General features: G+C 42.9%; 1 protein-coding gene across 3 annotated transcripts in view; it reads left to right on the top strand.

Moving 5' to 3' along the window:
• LOC111258739 (uncharacterized) overlaps positions 1 to 12,197 on the top strand; it is an 82,287-nt gene that overhangs the window by 17,738 nt on the left and 52,352 nt on the right. For 2 of the 3 annotated variants that reach the window (XR_015310274.1, XM_022830218.2), the window contains exon 1: positions 2,016 to 2,927. The exons of the other annotated variant lie outside the window; for it this stretch is intronic. Coding sequence is in view for 1 of the 2 variants with exons in the window: in XM_022830218.2 (XP_022685953.1) it covers positions 2,895 to 2,927 (33 nt within the window). In the remaining variant the exon portion in view is untranslated. Of the gene's footprint in view, positions 1 to 2,015; positions 2,928 to 12,197 lie in introns of those variants that run through there. 3 annotated transcript variants of the gene reach the window in all.

The following is a 12,197-nucleotide window of genomic DNA, read 5'->3' as shown; positions in this document are numbered from 1 at the left end:
ATTGTCCACTGTAGTTCTTTTCGTATCTCTTTTTGTTTTGTTACGTTTCTCGGCACAAGAACGCTGTTCAGTGCTTTTGAATTTGAAAGCCGCCATCTTGTTTCTTTTTCATCTCGTCTACGCAATCCCACTGGGAGCGCTCCCGATTACGGGCGCCTGTCCCATTTGCCAGAGATCGAACCGTGCAGAACCTCGGACGCAACGAGGCTTACCTGTTTCTTTTTTACTAGATCAGCGCTTCAGGCAACTGTATATTAATGTATGCCTGTAACTCCGCGCTAATTTGATCACCGCTTGTTGACGCTACCCCAGACTGAGATGGGCCGCGTCGCGGTATTCTACACTGCGGAAAGCTCGTCGGTTATCGCGATGCTGGAACCTTTGGCTTCAAACGAGTGTCGTAACTGACTCTGTAAACGCCAGGCGATTCAGGTCGTTGTTAGTTGATCGTCTGTCGAAAGACATAGCCCATAGTAGAATAGCGTTTTTTTGTTCGTTCTATAGTTTCGTTAGCGATGCCACGAAGAATTCCAACAGCTGGAGCCGTACCAGCCTCCTGTGAATGATCGGGTACGGCGAAGCTTCGGCCATGAGACTTTGTGGCGAAGCCTATTAGAAAGAGCTTAGAGCTGGACGCAGAAGATTACATAGGAACGTCAGTAACGCGATTAAGGTGATGGGACTTTTGGGCCGTGTAAATAATCATATCATGCAATAGAATATTTGTTTTAAGAATGGCTAGTGCCTATGTAGACGAATCAAGCTGAGATCATTTGTTTCCTTATATGTGAACACAAATTTTCATAGAGAAGGAAGGAGTGTTTCAATTGACTCGCCCAAAGATGACCTTGGTCGATATCGAATTATTAACGCCATCTGCTGAATCCAACTATTTATCACCAGAGTATTACCTCGGCGATGGGTAAAATATTGTCGACAAATGAAACATTTCCAAGTAATCCCTTGAGAGGCAATCCCTTTTCCTACAACATGTTAATATCCTACACGTTGCACGCACCATTTCGGCACCGAATTCACGGCGTAAATATGTAAATAGTATAATTCTATAACCACATTGATTACGTGCCATCTATGTTGAATGAACGTTCCAAACCGTCTGCTTCTGCGGCTATTACTTGCATTACAACTACGTTGACGCTAACGGTCTTGCTCATGGTGAAAATCTTGCGAGCGTCGGACGACGACTGATGCAGCTAAAGGTAACTCAGTAAAAAGTTAGCCTGGCCAATTCGCTCGATCTGTGCGTGCTATTTCATACGCATAATATCGTTGCATAAACTCTGCGATGTGTTTCAAAGTACGCTTCGATCATAGCGTCATACGCCGACAAACGCTGAACCCTACCAGACGAGAACAAGGCGTTAGAGGAAACTTGATCAGGTGACCACCGAAAAAGGACCCGAAACCGGTAGGAACTTTAAGCATCGGCAAATGGCTTCTCAGCCGCACTTCGTAAACTAATTACTTCCGTGAAAGCTCTATACAACATGCGCGCGACAGTGACTTATTACATGTTTGTGTTAATAGCTACGTATATTCATGCTTCTCTACGTCATCCTGTGCAACCATATATTATTCGAGTATGTCCTAGCGATATGTTAGCGGCAACCGCAACGACAACAGTCCCAACAGGTCGATCCAAATATTTCCATAAGCTACGCCTAGTTCCCGACAACAAACCGTCAAAAACAGCCAGCGAAATGAGGCAGGAACACCTTCGGTGGCCAAGTCCCTGCTCGCCGTCTTTGCTAGTGTTAGCTGTAAGTAACACAACGAAGGTAGCGTCACCAGGGGCAACGCTCGTAGTCGCCAACGCAATAACCTCGTTTCGTTCCACTTCGTTGAGCTGGCAGTATCACTTAGTTTTTCACTTTCCCCACTTTCGTCTGCAGCCGGTGCGAGCCTCGAGCCGCGACTGCGACTCGCAGTCGCGGCTCGAGGCTGAGACCCTTCGCCCGTCGTTTTTGTTTTTTTTTTTCGTAGCGATTCGTACCTCTACCGGCAGTGGAATCTTCCCACTTAAACGATCAAACGTGGTAAGAGCACGAGCCAAAGTCACTTTCCACTTCAAACATCACCAGCTATCAGCTGATGGACGCCACAAGCGTGTTGGTAGCACTGCAGTCGACGTTTGAACACCACGACTTCGGTAGATTCCCTTTTGCCGGCAAGCAGCGTGGAGGTACGGGAGTCCCAGAGCAGAAGCGAAGCAGCCGTTAGACGGCGATGACTGTCTGATAGTCCGTGTAAATAGACGAAAAGATGCGCTGCAAATAGAAGAGGAAATAACAAGGTGTTAGATAGCAGCGCGGCTTCGTTGGCTTAACGTTCATTTAGCGTGCAATCAAGAAGAAAGCAAGATCAATTTGGTTTGCGTTTCCGATCACTTTTCATGGCTACAGCTGTTGTCGACTGCACCCAAACTAGACGTCACGTGCAATGGAACAGGTGACCTAGTGGCCTCACGTATCATAATCTATAGGCTGGTAGGATATGTAAAATTACGAGGCGTAACAGCGTGAAAAACATCGGCCTGTCATACACGAGCATACAGCGATATATCATAGGGTAGTTCGATGTACGCAATACGTCGTTTTTGTGCTTCGCTGGCGGGGATGTCTTAGGCCGTTGGCGGAAATTTTTAAACTCGTGTCTCTGTGACAGTGTTTGTGAAGGTGCGTATTCTTCACGATTCCCAAATTGCAGTAACGTGCTCTCGGAATACATACCTTGATAGGATACAAAAAAAGTACTGCCAATAGAAGTTAGTGTGTCAGTGAGTCGCGTCAACTAGGACAGTTTTGTATGGTTTCAAAAGAGGTAAAATTTCCGCTGTGGTCATCGACTTCTGCTACTATCTCTCCTAGATTAGGATGCGAGCTGACCCGCAGCCATCAACGGCGAAGGTAAGGGACCACGCGATACTTGAAAAGGGTCTTTTTCTTTATCGTAATTGCTTTTGCCTTGTGAGAAATTCCCATACTATGCTCAATTTTCACTGCTCGAACAGAACGAGTATCTCCATACTATACAAATTCATTTCAATGATCGATGGTTTAAAGTAGTAAGCAAAGACGACATACGCGCATGCTTACATCACTTTGTTTTAGAGATCTTAGCCTTACAAAACTTGACAAGACATTCAGGTATTTAGAATTACGATTGGATTGTGTCCGCACAGAGCCCGAAGCTGAAATTTCACACACCCTCTTGCTGATTTCATCGGACCCATTTGTTAGTGCCTATTTAAAAGCGAGATTTTATGCAAGTCCAATTCATGGCCGATGTTAACTAATCACTGTTATATTTATTTCCCACATAATTTTCAACACATAATTATTTATCCAATCGCGCTCGCTTCTCGCTCTCTGAAACCATCTTCCTCAATCCTTTTCTTTTAAACTTAATTTTAAAAAATTTAAATTAAACGATTCCATTCTGCTCCCGATGCTTGAAGAGGTTTCCTAGGTAAGCGTGTGTTGTGCTTTTGACGCGTCGCCTGTAGTGATAGACACTGAACAGACTTTTTGATGAGACGCGCTGTTGATCGGAAGCGTTGCCGCTTCGTTAGTGCGATCGATCAGGTCGAACGTAGGTTCTGTCCTAGGAGCGGCTTAGTAGACACTTTAACGGCAATCAATTCCTACGGTCGTTAGGACAATTGTGGACGCTTGAAAAAATGACCCATACGAATGATAAGTAACCGCTGCTTCTGTTCATGTGGAAATCTAAGTCAGTGAAGGTACGTATAGGCGAAGCCAACGCCGAAACTGTCAGCGTTTGATGAAATCATAAACAAATTCTCTCAAAACAATTTTAGAAGAGGTCGAGCGGACGGACCAGTATAAAACATAAGATCAAAAGTATTTTCTCGATTCGATTTATCGTAGATCAATATGAAATGATCTGGTTCAATCAATTCAAGTAATAAAACGAGTCTGTTCATGGCGTAAGTATTCTATAAATCTATATTATAAAAAATAGAAAATCGAGAAGTGAAGTACTACCTACGGCTCAGCTAAAAGTTCATTTTTCTAATGTAATTATTTGAATTCAGCTAAAATCGAGCTTCCGTAGGGGACTGTCGCAGTAGTTCACTTCCACCCAGATCAAAGAAATACAAATCACTAGAGGTGATTGCTTTGATAGAGAGCCATTATGGCTACGTACAGTCACCCCTAGGTTATGTTATATGAGATCTATATATGTTATATAGATGACACAATGTCGTTGCTAATAATGATGATATAATAACTTCTAATCTATTCGCGCAAGCTTACCTTCTTCGTTCAAGTAGCACGCCTCTGTCAGCTTCTCCGTGCCAGCTTATATCATTTCCTCCATATTTAGTGCATGTCTTGTAGTTATTCATCAAAAGACCGTTTAAGCAGCGAACTTATTTTTATATCAGTGAAATGAAAGGAACTTGCCGGAATCAAAACTGGAACTTATATTGGGGCCGGATAAGATAATTATTTTAATAATCATCTTTAGATGGGTGAGGCTCGCTACGTTCTACAGAGAAGCAAGTGAACTAGTGATGCGGCGTCAAAAACAGCACAACAGCATCAATAAAAACTTCAACTTGACAAGTTCCGCTAGAACAAAAACGCGACGATGAATCCGGGAAACAATAACAGCAGTTACATTATAGTATACAATTTCACTCTGTCGATCGAAGAGGACGAGCGTTGCTCGTAAAAGGGCGCCGGCTGACCGTCAGATAAAGTCTACGGCACAAACACATACGCGCACACATATACACACGTAAACATGTATTTAATAGATAAGGTCGCCCACGAAGTGTTGGCCGCGCGCGCGCGCCATCTGAAAGATGGTTCCATTTTTGCGACCATTATCGTCATCATGATCAGGTCCAGTTGAAATCTGCGTTGAAACGCGTAACGCTTTATTTTACCTACAGTTGCTACGGCAGTCATGTCATTTCTTTAGATAAATGCGGCAACGGCATTCATAAAAACAATAACAGAGTAAATATTACGCTATCGCTAGCAGTCTTTCACATGACACACAGTCACAAGCGTGAACTGGACGTTAACCAGCTTCTTTTTTTATGCTCAAAAACTCACGTTTAATGGATTCGGTCGTTCGTGTGACCAATCGACCGTTTAGTGTTTTGCGTATATGTATGCCAGTGCGTTTTTATGAAAATACGACTTTACGCGCGGTTGTACGCGAAGTAGCTTCTGAGCCACGCGACAATCACAGGCATCGGCGTCTGTAGCGTGTTATATATTGGTGAGTATACGTTTATATACTGACGCTATATAGGCTTGTAGCTGCCGAGGAAAAATATGAATTCGAGTAAATTATCATTATTCGTAAGGCGCGTCTCTACTTCTATTGCGGCGCGATACTGTCGACGATCTTTTCGAGGGATGGATTGCAGCAAAGTTGAGACGAAGCTGGTAGTGATGACTTCAAATAGAAAAAAAAAATGTGCAAATCCTGCTTAGTTTATCTTGTGCTCGTGATTTTTCTATTCAGCTTCCGTCATGTCAATGCAGCCATATAGCTACTTGGAATACTAGATCCAGGCTCTTTGAAAGCTTAAAGAGAGATACGGCCCGCTTTAGTAGTTATACCTGCGTCGTTTAAAGTTACCATGCCTTAAGTACGTTTTCGATAGACTGAGGAAAACAAAAACACCGGAGTCAGGCGTGAATTTAACCCAACCAGAAAGAGCAGAAATGTAACTCCACTAGGCGAGATACTGCCACCTTATCTTGTAATTGCAAGCCCCCTAATCTCCAGTGAGCACTTTATCAGACGCCTCCCGTAATTACTTGATTTATTAGTACCGAGTCGACTAGCTGAAGCTCGGCGGACCATACATATACGTCACGCTGGAACTTGAATCATGGTCTGGTGCCTTTAACAAAGAAAAAACGAAAAAAAAAACAATTACTAAATTGATATTTGTTGTACGGGAGCATTGAAGAGAATACGTTACCGTGTTCTCTTAATAGCCCGGACATCTCAAGAAGTAATGCGTCCTCGGTTAGTCGTTTAAGTTGACTTGGACTTCTTTTTGACGGCAGGATTGCTCCTAGTTTTGGTTTTTCCTTCTGCGTTGCAGCCACCTAGCCACACTGAGGCATGATGGTCATTGCAAAAACCGAGTCCTACGAATCGAAATATTAAGTAATAATTTTTTACAGCGGCAGGAAGTTTACGCTTCCTAATGGTCCACAATAATAATTAGTACATTATATTTTTGCGTTCTAAAAGATACTGACCAGCCTTTTGTTTATCCTAAGAAAAAAAAACATCTAGGACGGTTTTCACGTTCACTCAACAAATCACTCTCCAAAGGAGCAATAGCAAGCAAATAATGAAAAAAACGATTCTAAAAATAAGACGTTCTAGTACTTGAAAATGATAAACACCTATCTCAGTAGCATAGAGCTACACGGATGCCTGAAGCGCCTCACATAGCAGCGGGCATAAGGAAGCCGACTCAAGTAGGCATGACTTGATTATTCATGGAGCCAGAACCCCTGGTTACTTATTTCGTACAGCAATGCAATCTCATGTATAAAATTCACGACCCAAGTCTTCTATATAGAAGTTAACGAAGGCTTTTGTTTTCCCTTACTCTCAACAGAAATGCAGCTATCTATAACGGCGGCCTATGGGTACCTTGTCATATTCCACGATACTCCATAATTCAACATGTGCTTGACGCGCCGCAAGCGTTGTCACCATACATTCTGTCCGTACTGGTGTATGCGAGGCATCCCTGTCATTCTAGGCCTCCGCCAGACCCGTATTCTCACACATTGTGAACGGTCACTGAGATAAAGCCAGGGCCAAACATTTTCATGGAGGTCATGGAGTACGCATTCACATCGCCTGTCTGGATTCGATCAGGAGGAACTAATCTTGCTACAGCGCGTTATTGACGAAATGTTGATTGTGAGCGTGTGTTCGTGGTTTTCGAGCTATGGCTTGAGACTGCCGCAGAAGACAGAAAAATATCTAACAATAGCTATAAAATGCGAGGACGCGTCGAAAACAGCCGAGCTGGCAGCACGTGGCAGCGTGAAATCCGTGACGAAGAAATGGTAACGTGATTAGAGTTGAAAGCTCATTTTTATAACCGCAATATGGCGATTTTTAACAAAGCCATAGTCAATTAAATTTCGCTTTTGTAAAAACAACCTGCGTTATAAAAATGACAACGTTCAATGCCAATGAGCCGCCACCAACAGCGTAGGCTTTAATTATCCTGATCTAGGTAAGGGGAAGACCAGGAGAGTAATATAACCAATAAACATTTTTACATGTTTTACTTATTTGTGTTAATAAAGTTTGCGTTTATGTCATTATGCGAATATAAGGGACCACAACAACTTGTCGTTGGCTATAGTCAGCTAACTTCAAAAGGTATAAACCTAAATTTTTCATGTTTGAGCCTATTCGGGGCTATTTAGCGGGTCGAAAACTTGGATAACTTTTACCATCTCGCACTGAGAACAGACAAAACTTAGCAAATATCAGGTCTTCGTTTGTCTACCAGCGTAATCTATTGAATATTGGTGAAAACAGAAGATCTACAGTGAAACAGCAGCTTGCTACTGGCGCAGTTGAGCTGGGATGTTGAAAATCATAAGCAGGAAATTGCCCCTCAGCACCCAGAAGTGGAACAAAAAGTTGCTGTGATCACACTGCCTATGGCGACGGTGTGTTCTTCGGCGGTTGGGCTATCTGCCTCTAGAACAGAGCATGCGCGCTTCCATTTACCTTGATAACAGTTTTCACACTTAATTTACAGTGTTTCCATATCGATTTCGTAATACGAAATCGCTTTTTCAGGTAACTTTAGATTTCCCAGTCTTGGTTCTCAAGATCATTTTATCAGTAATGCACCGTTGTTTTGTTAAGGGCCTTGTTAGTCGGTGTTTTTATCAATCTCCATTAGAATCTACCGGCACTCTTGTTAATCACGAACTTAATGATGAAGTATTGGTCGTTGACGCTAAACGAATATATTTCTGATAATACTCAGTCAGCTTGTAGTCGAAAATAACCAAAGCTTTAATCGGATTTTTCGAGTCGCTAAATTGCTCCAGACAATCTAATTTACTCAGATTATATGGACGCTTTAGCTTGCTATGAACGATACCGGTATGCTTGCACTTGTCTTCAGCCATGTTATTCACAGTTTTCGTATACGGTTTGAGGAACTGTCAATTACGCAACCATCTGTCTGTAAAGCGAGAAGCGACTGCGAATTGATTCGTTCGACGAGGTGCTATCGCAAACTTCATGAAGCATAAGAAATAAAGCTGGCAGTCACCGAAATTCAGCAAAGCTATTTTTAAATTAAAAATGTTCAAATTTTTAAAATTTAAAATTAAAAAAATTAGTTTGAACCGTACAATTTAGTAATTGCTTTATGTTAATTCTAAAATATATTCTAAAAAAAAAAAGATAGCAATATTGGTTATAAACGAACGTAATCAGTATTACTATTACTTTTAATATTGTCATTGTTTTCTTCGGATAAGAAAACATCCTTACGGAAAACATTCTGGTAATTATATTTTGTCGTAGCTTTATATATATGAGGATGTTCCACTATATATATATAGCGGAACATCATAGGATTTTGGTATCCATATACTTACTGAAAATTCGAAAAGCTAAAAGACTGAATACGAGTTTATTTTAACACTAAATTAAATGACTACCATATTTGCGAGTTAGCTGGCTCACACATGCAAGTTTTTTGTGTACTCCATGCAGCGGAAACAGGCAAAATACCCACAACATTCTCCTAGCCGAGAGCATGAAGTCTAGGAAGCCTTTTCAAACGATGAGGGTCGACGCTCAAATTGACTGAGAGAAAAAAACACATCCAGTACATTTTCTAAAGTAGATGCATTGCTCTCAACGTAATTTATAGTATAGCTAGCATTCTTATTAATGTTGGTCTTACTGTGGCCGTTCCTGCGACGGCTGTTGTTATACAGAATCGTACGCGGGCCTGTAGCCGAATGGCGGCGCCAACAGCGCGACGACAACCGATGACGGTGACGACAGTGTAACTAGACCCATAAATAGACCTAATATATCGTCTGCTAGTCTCATGTGGCCCAATTTTAGCCACTGCTAGCATGGTTTCGTCAGGTCCACGCTCAGCACCGCGCTCAGAGCTAGTCAGTCGGTCACTAACCAGCGTACGGGAGCCCACAAACATACGGCATGCCAACGGTTTGGGTCTCTCGTGAATAACCGATAGTGTCAAACGATTTGCCTAAGTAGAAATGGGCGATGATAGCAATGACGAGCAGTAGCCAAAAAATGACGCGGACGTTTTCCGCCAAAACCAGACGCCAAGGCAGAAGCACCAACTTTTTTAACAGTTTCACGCTCCACTGCAAAAGCTTTTGCACGATTGATTGCAGGACGCTTCGTCGGTCACGCAGCAAAAGTTATTTCGTACGGCCAGCTACTAGACGTACGTATACTCGGAGGGATGCTTGCGATGGACCAATGTTAAGTTCATATGATCATATAATAACCACATGACTGATATCTAGTATGCACCTGGTTAGAGGACTAGTGGGTAGTAGAACAGGCTGTCTTTGTCATGAAAGGTTCATGCAAAGAAATCTTGAATGTGGAAACAGCAGTTATATTCTTTGTGCAGCAGACTTTTGCGTCATCGTTGACTGCGTTACTGCGTTTCCGCGAAACGACTGACTTAACTATTCAAAACGGTACCTGGTAGAGCTTCTACTACCAGCATTTGTTCTTGACAAGGTTCAGCCTTGTTCTGATGTAGTTATTGTCGACAAATTTGCTGAATTTGCTATTGCTCGTGAGGTAGTTATTAATATAATTTTTCGACAGCGTTTTTGTTGTCGTACCGTCAGGCAATATTGTTAGCTAGTCTCAGTGGATCCTTTGATGAAAATTAAAGCGACTTCACTTGTCTTGTTTTGTCTTCTTCACATGCCTCTCACCGGAATCAGCTAGCAACGTTTGGGGGATCAGACTTGGGGGTGTGTGGTCCAAAAAAACACATGTAGCGGAATCATGGTTCTTCTTCTTTGTTTTCACTCGAGAGCAGCCACAGACAACCAAACAAACGAACAGATAACAGACAGTCTTCTAGTAGTCGTTCTTTAATAGGCTTTTTGACGCCGGCACCGTTGACGCCACGTTGTTCACGTCGATAAGGCCTTTTAGTCCGGAAGCCGGTTTCAGGGCAGCCGTTACTTTGTAGTCGTTCTCGTATCCGAAGTGCTCCGACGATCGAGTCAGGCTTCGATTGTGGACTATTTTGGGCAGGGTATCACTACGCCGGCATTGTGATATGTAACGCAACACGATCGGGGAAAAAGCCGGATCGATGTTCTTTTGTCAACAAGTCGTTCGACGCTGACGATCCGATAACGATAGGTGTTCGGTACCGCAGTCATTTGTCGACTGTCTTTCTACACGTTGCTATTGCTGATCAGCGGGCTTGTATACACTGGCTAGCGTATCAGATGCCACTTGTGGTGAGCATTTGCTGAAATGTATTTTTTCCGGTGGTAGGAGTAAGGCAAAAAGGATATTTACATGTCACCGGATGGGTTCGCGCGTCTGAGTGAGCAATAAAATGTCGATGGATAGTAAATGAGTATAAATATTCCCACTTTTTTCTCGGGAGAGCTGGGCGATACGTGGTGCGCACTGCAGAAGCGACTTAGTGTACCGAAATATCGCGCGCTTATTTGCAGTAGGGGAACGGAAGAGGCTCACGGTGTAAATGATTGTGCAGAATTTATCCGCAGATTTTTTTTATGTTTCTTATTTGTAAATATGTGCTTATATATACCCGGTCGATGTGCCCGACACCGATGATCCAGCAAAAGGATTTAGGATAAATCGCGGGGTACTATTACATATAGAAGTGTACCTTATTTCGATCCTAAGTGTGTGAAAATACAATAGAAATATGTCTGACGGCGTAAATTAATCTGTTGTTGAGCTATAAATCAGTTAGTGCATATAACGTACGAGCAAAAACGTTCGAATAGCCGGGGCAGCTTCAAAAGGATGAATCAACGCCAAACGAAACGTCATCGCCGAAGAACCGTCGAAGAGAAAGACAATATTGTCTTTCGTCGAGCAATAAGGCTACGACCAGTGGGCCCTACTCGGCGATCGAAAATTTCGTGAAGCAGATTCTGGAAGCATTGACTATTGAAGGGCCTTTTTAATTTAAGATTACTTGTATTCTGTGCACTATTCTGCAATTAAAAGCAACGAGTCAGGCCGCCCGAGTGGTAGCCTTTATTTTACACAGTCGTAATATAAGTCATCTCACGCCGTGCCTGGCGTAGACTAACGTCTTTGTTATACGTGACAAGCGATTAAATCTCATGTCAACCAATATACGTATTGGGAAATTCGTCAGTGGGTGGAACACTCTTCTTCTCATTATGTTCCTTTCCTTTTTATTGGCGGCGACTGCAACGCCTACCTTCACCAGCCGAACGGGAGCCACACTACACGCTCACTGACCTTGGTTGCCAAGTAATCAATCTTGCCTCGACACAAACATAAAAAACCTAAAAAATACAAAAAGTTTATTTATCGATATACTTGCGACGAACGTAACCGTATATAGGCTAATGTTTCAGGGTCAGAGAACGTAAAAATTCATACGTACAGACCGATGGCGGTAGACTTTACTGTCCAAGTCGTACCAGACTGCTAACACGAAGCTCCGTCGCGGCGCCTAAGTGTGGGCAGACCCCTGGAACGCTCTCACGAAATTCTCTTTGTACCTGACGTGAAAACTGCCGACACGTGTCGCAGCGTCTCGTTCGAATTCTCCATTCTACAATATAGCCTTTATAAATTGCTTCTCGGTGTGCGTTAATGGATACGATACCGTTTTTTTTCGAGGCAGCGTGCGAAAAGGGGGTCTCAATGTAACGCAACATCCTTCAGCAAAATTACACAGCGTGAGGACTAATGCAAGGCCTTCGGAGGTTACGCAACCAGAAAGCCTGTCTGGATTGGATTTACGTGCATCTCAAATGCGCCGTTGTCCTGGTAGCGTGCTGAACAGCACTATTTAAGATTTACATACTGGTACACTTTCAGATCAGTGGAAAGATGGAACGGGCAACTCAACCGCACAGCCACCA

The sequence above is a fragment of the Varroa jacobsoni genome, unplaced genomic scaffold (assembly GCF_002532875.2).
Source record: "Varroa jacobsoni isolate VJ856 unplaced genomic scaffold, vjacob_1.0 scaffold_258, whole genome shotgun sequence".
In the NCBI taxonomy this organism is placed as follows: Eukaryota; Metazoa; Arthropoda; class Arachnida; order Mesostigmata; family Varroidae; genus Varroa; species Varroa jacobsoni.
Note: the sequence above shows the minus strand (reverse complement) of the source record. Positions and strands in the feature narration are given on the sequence as shown.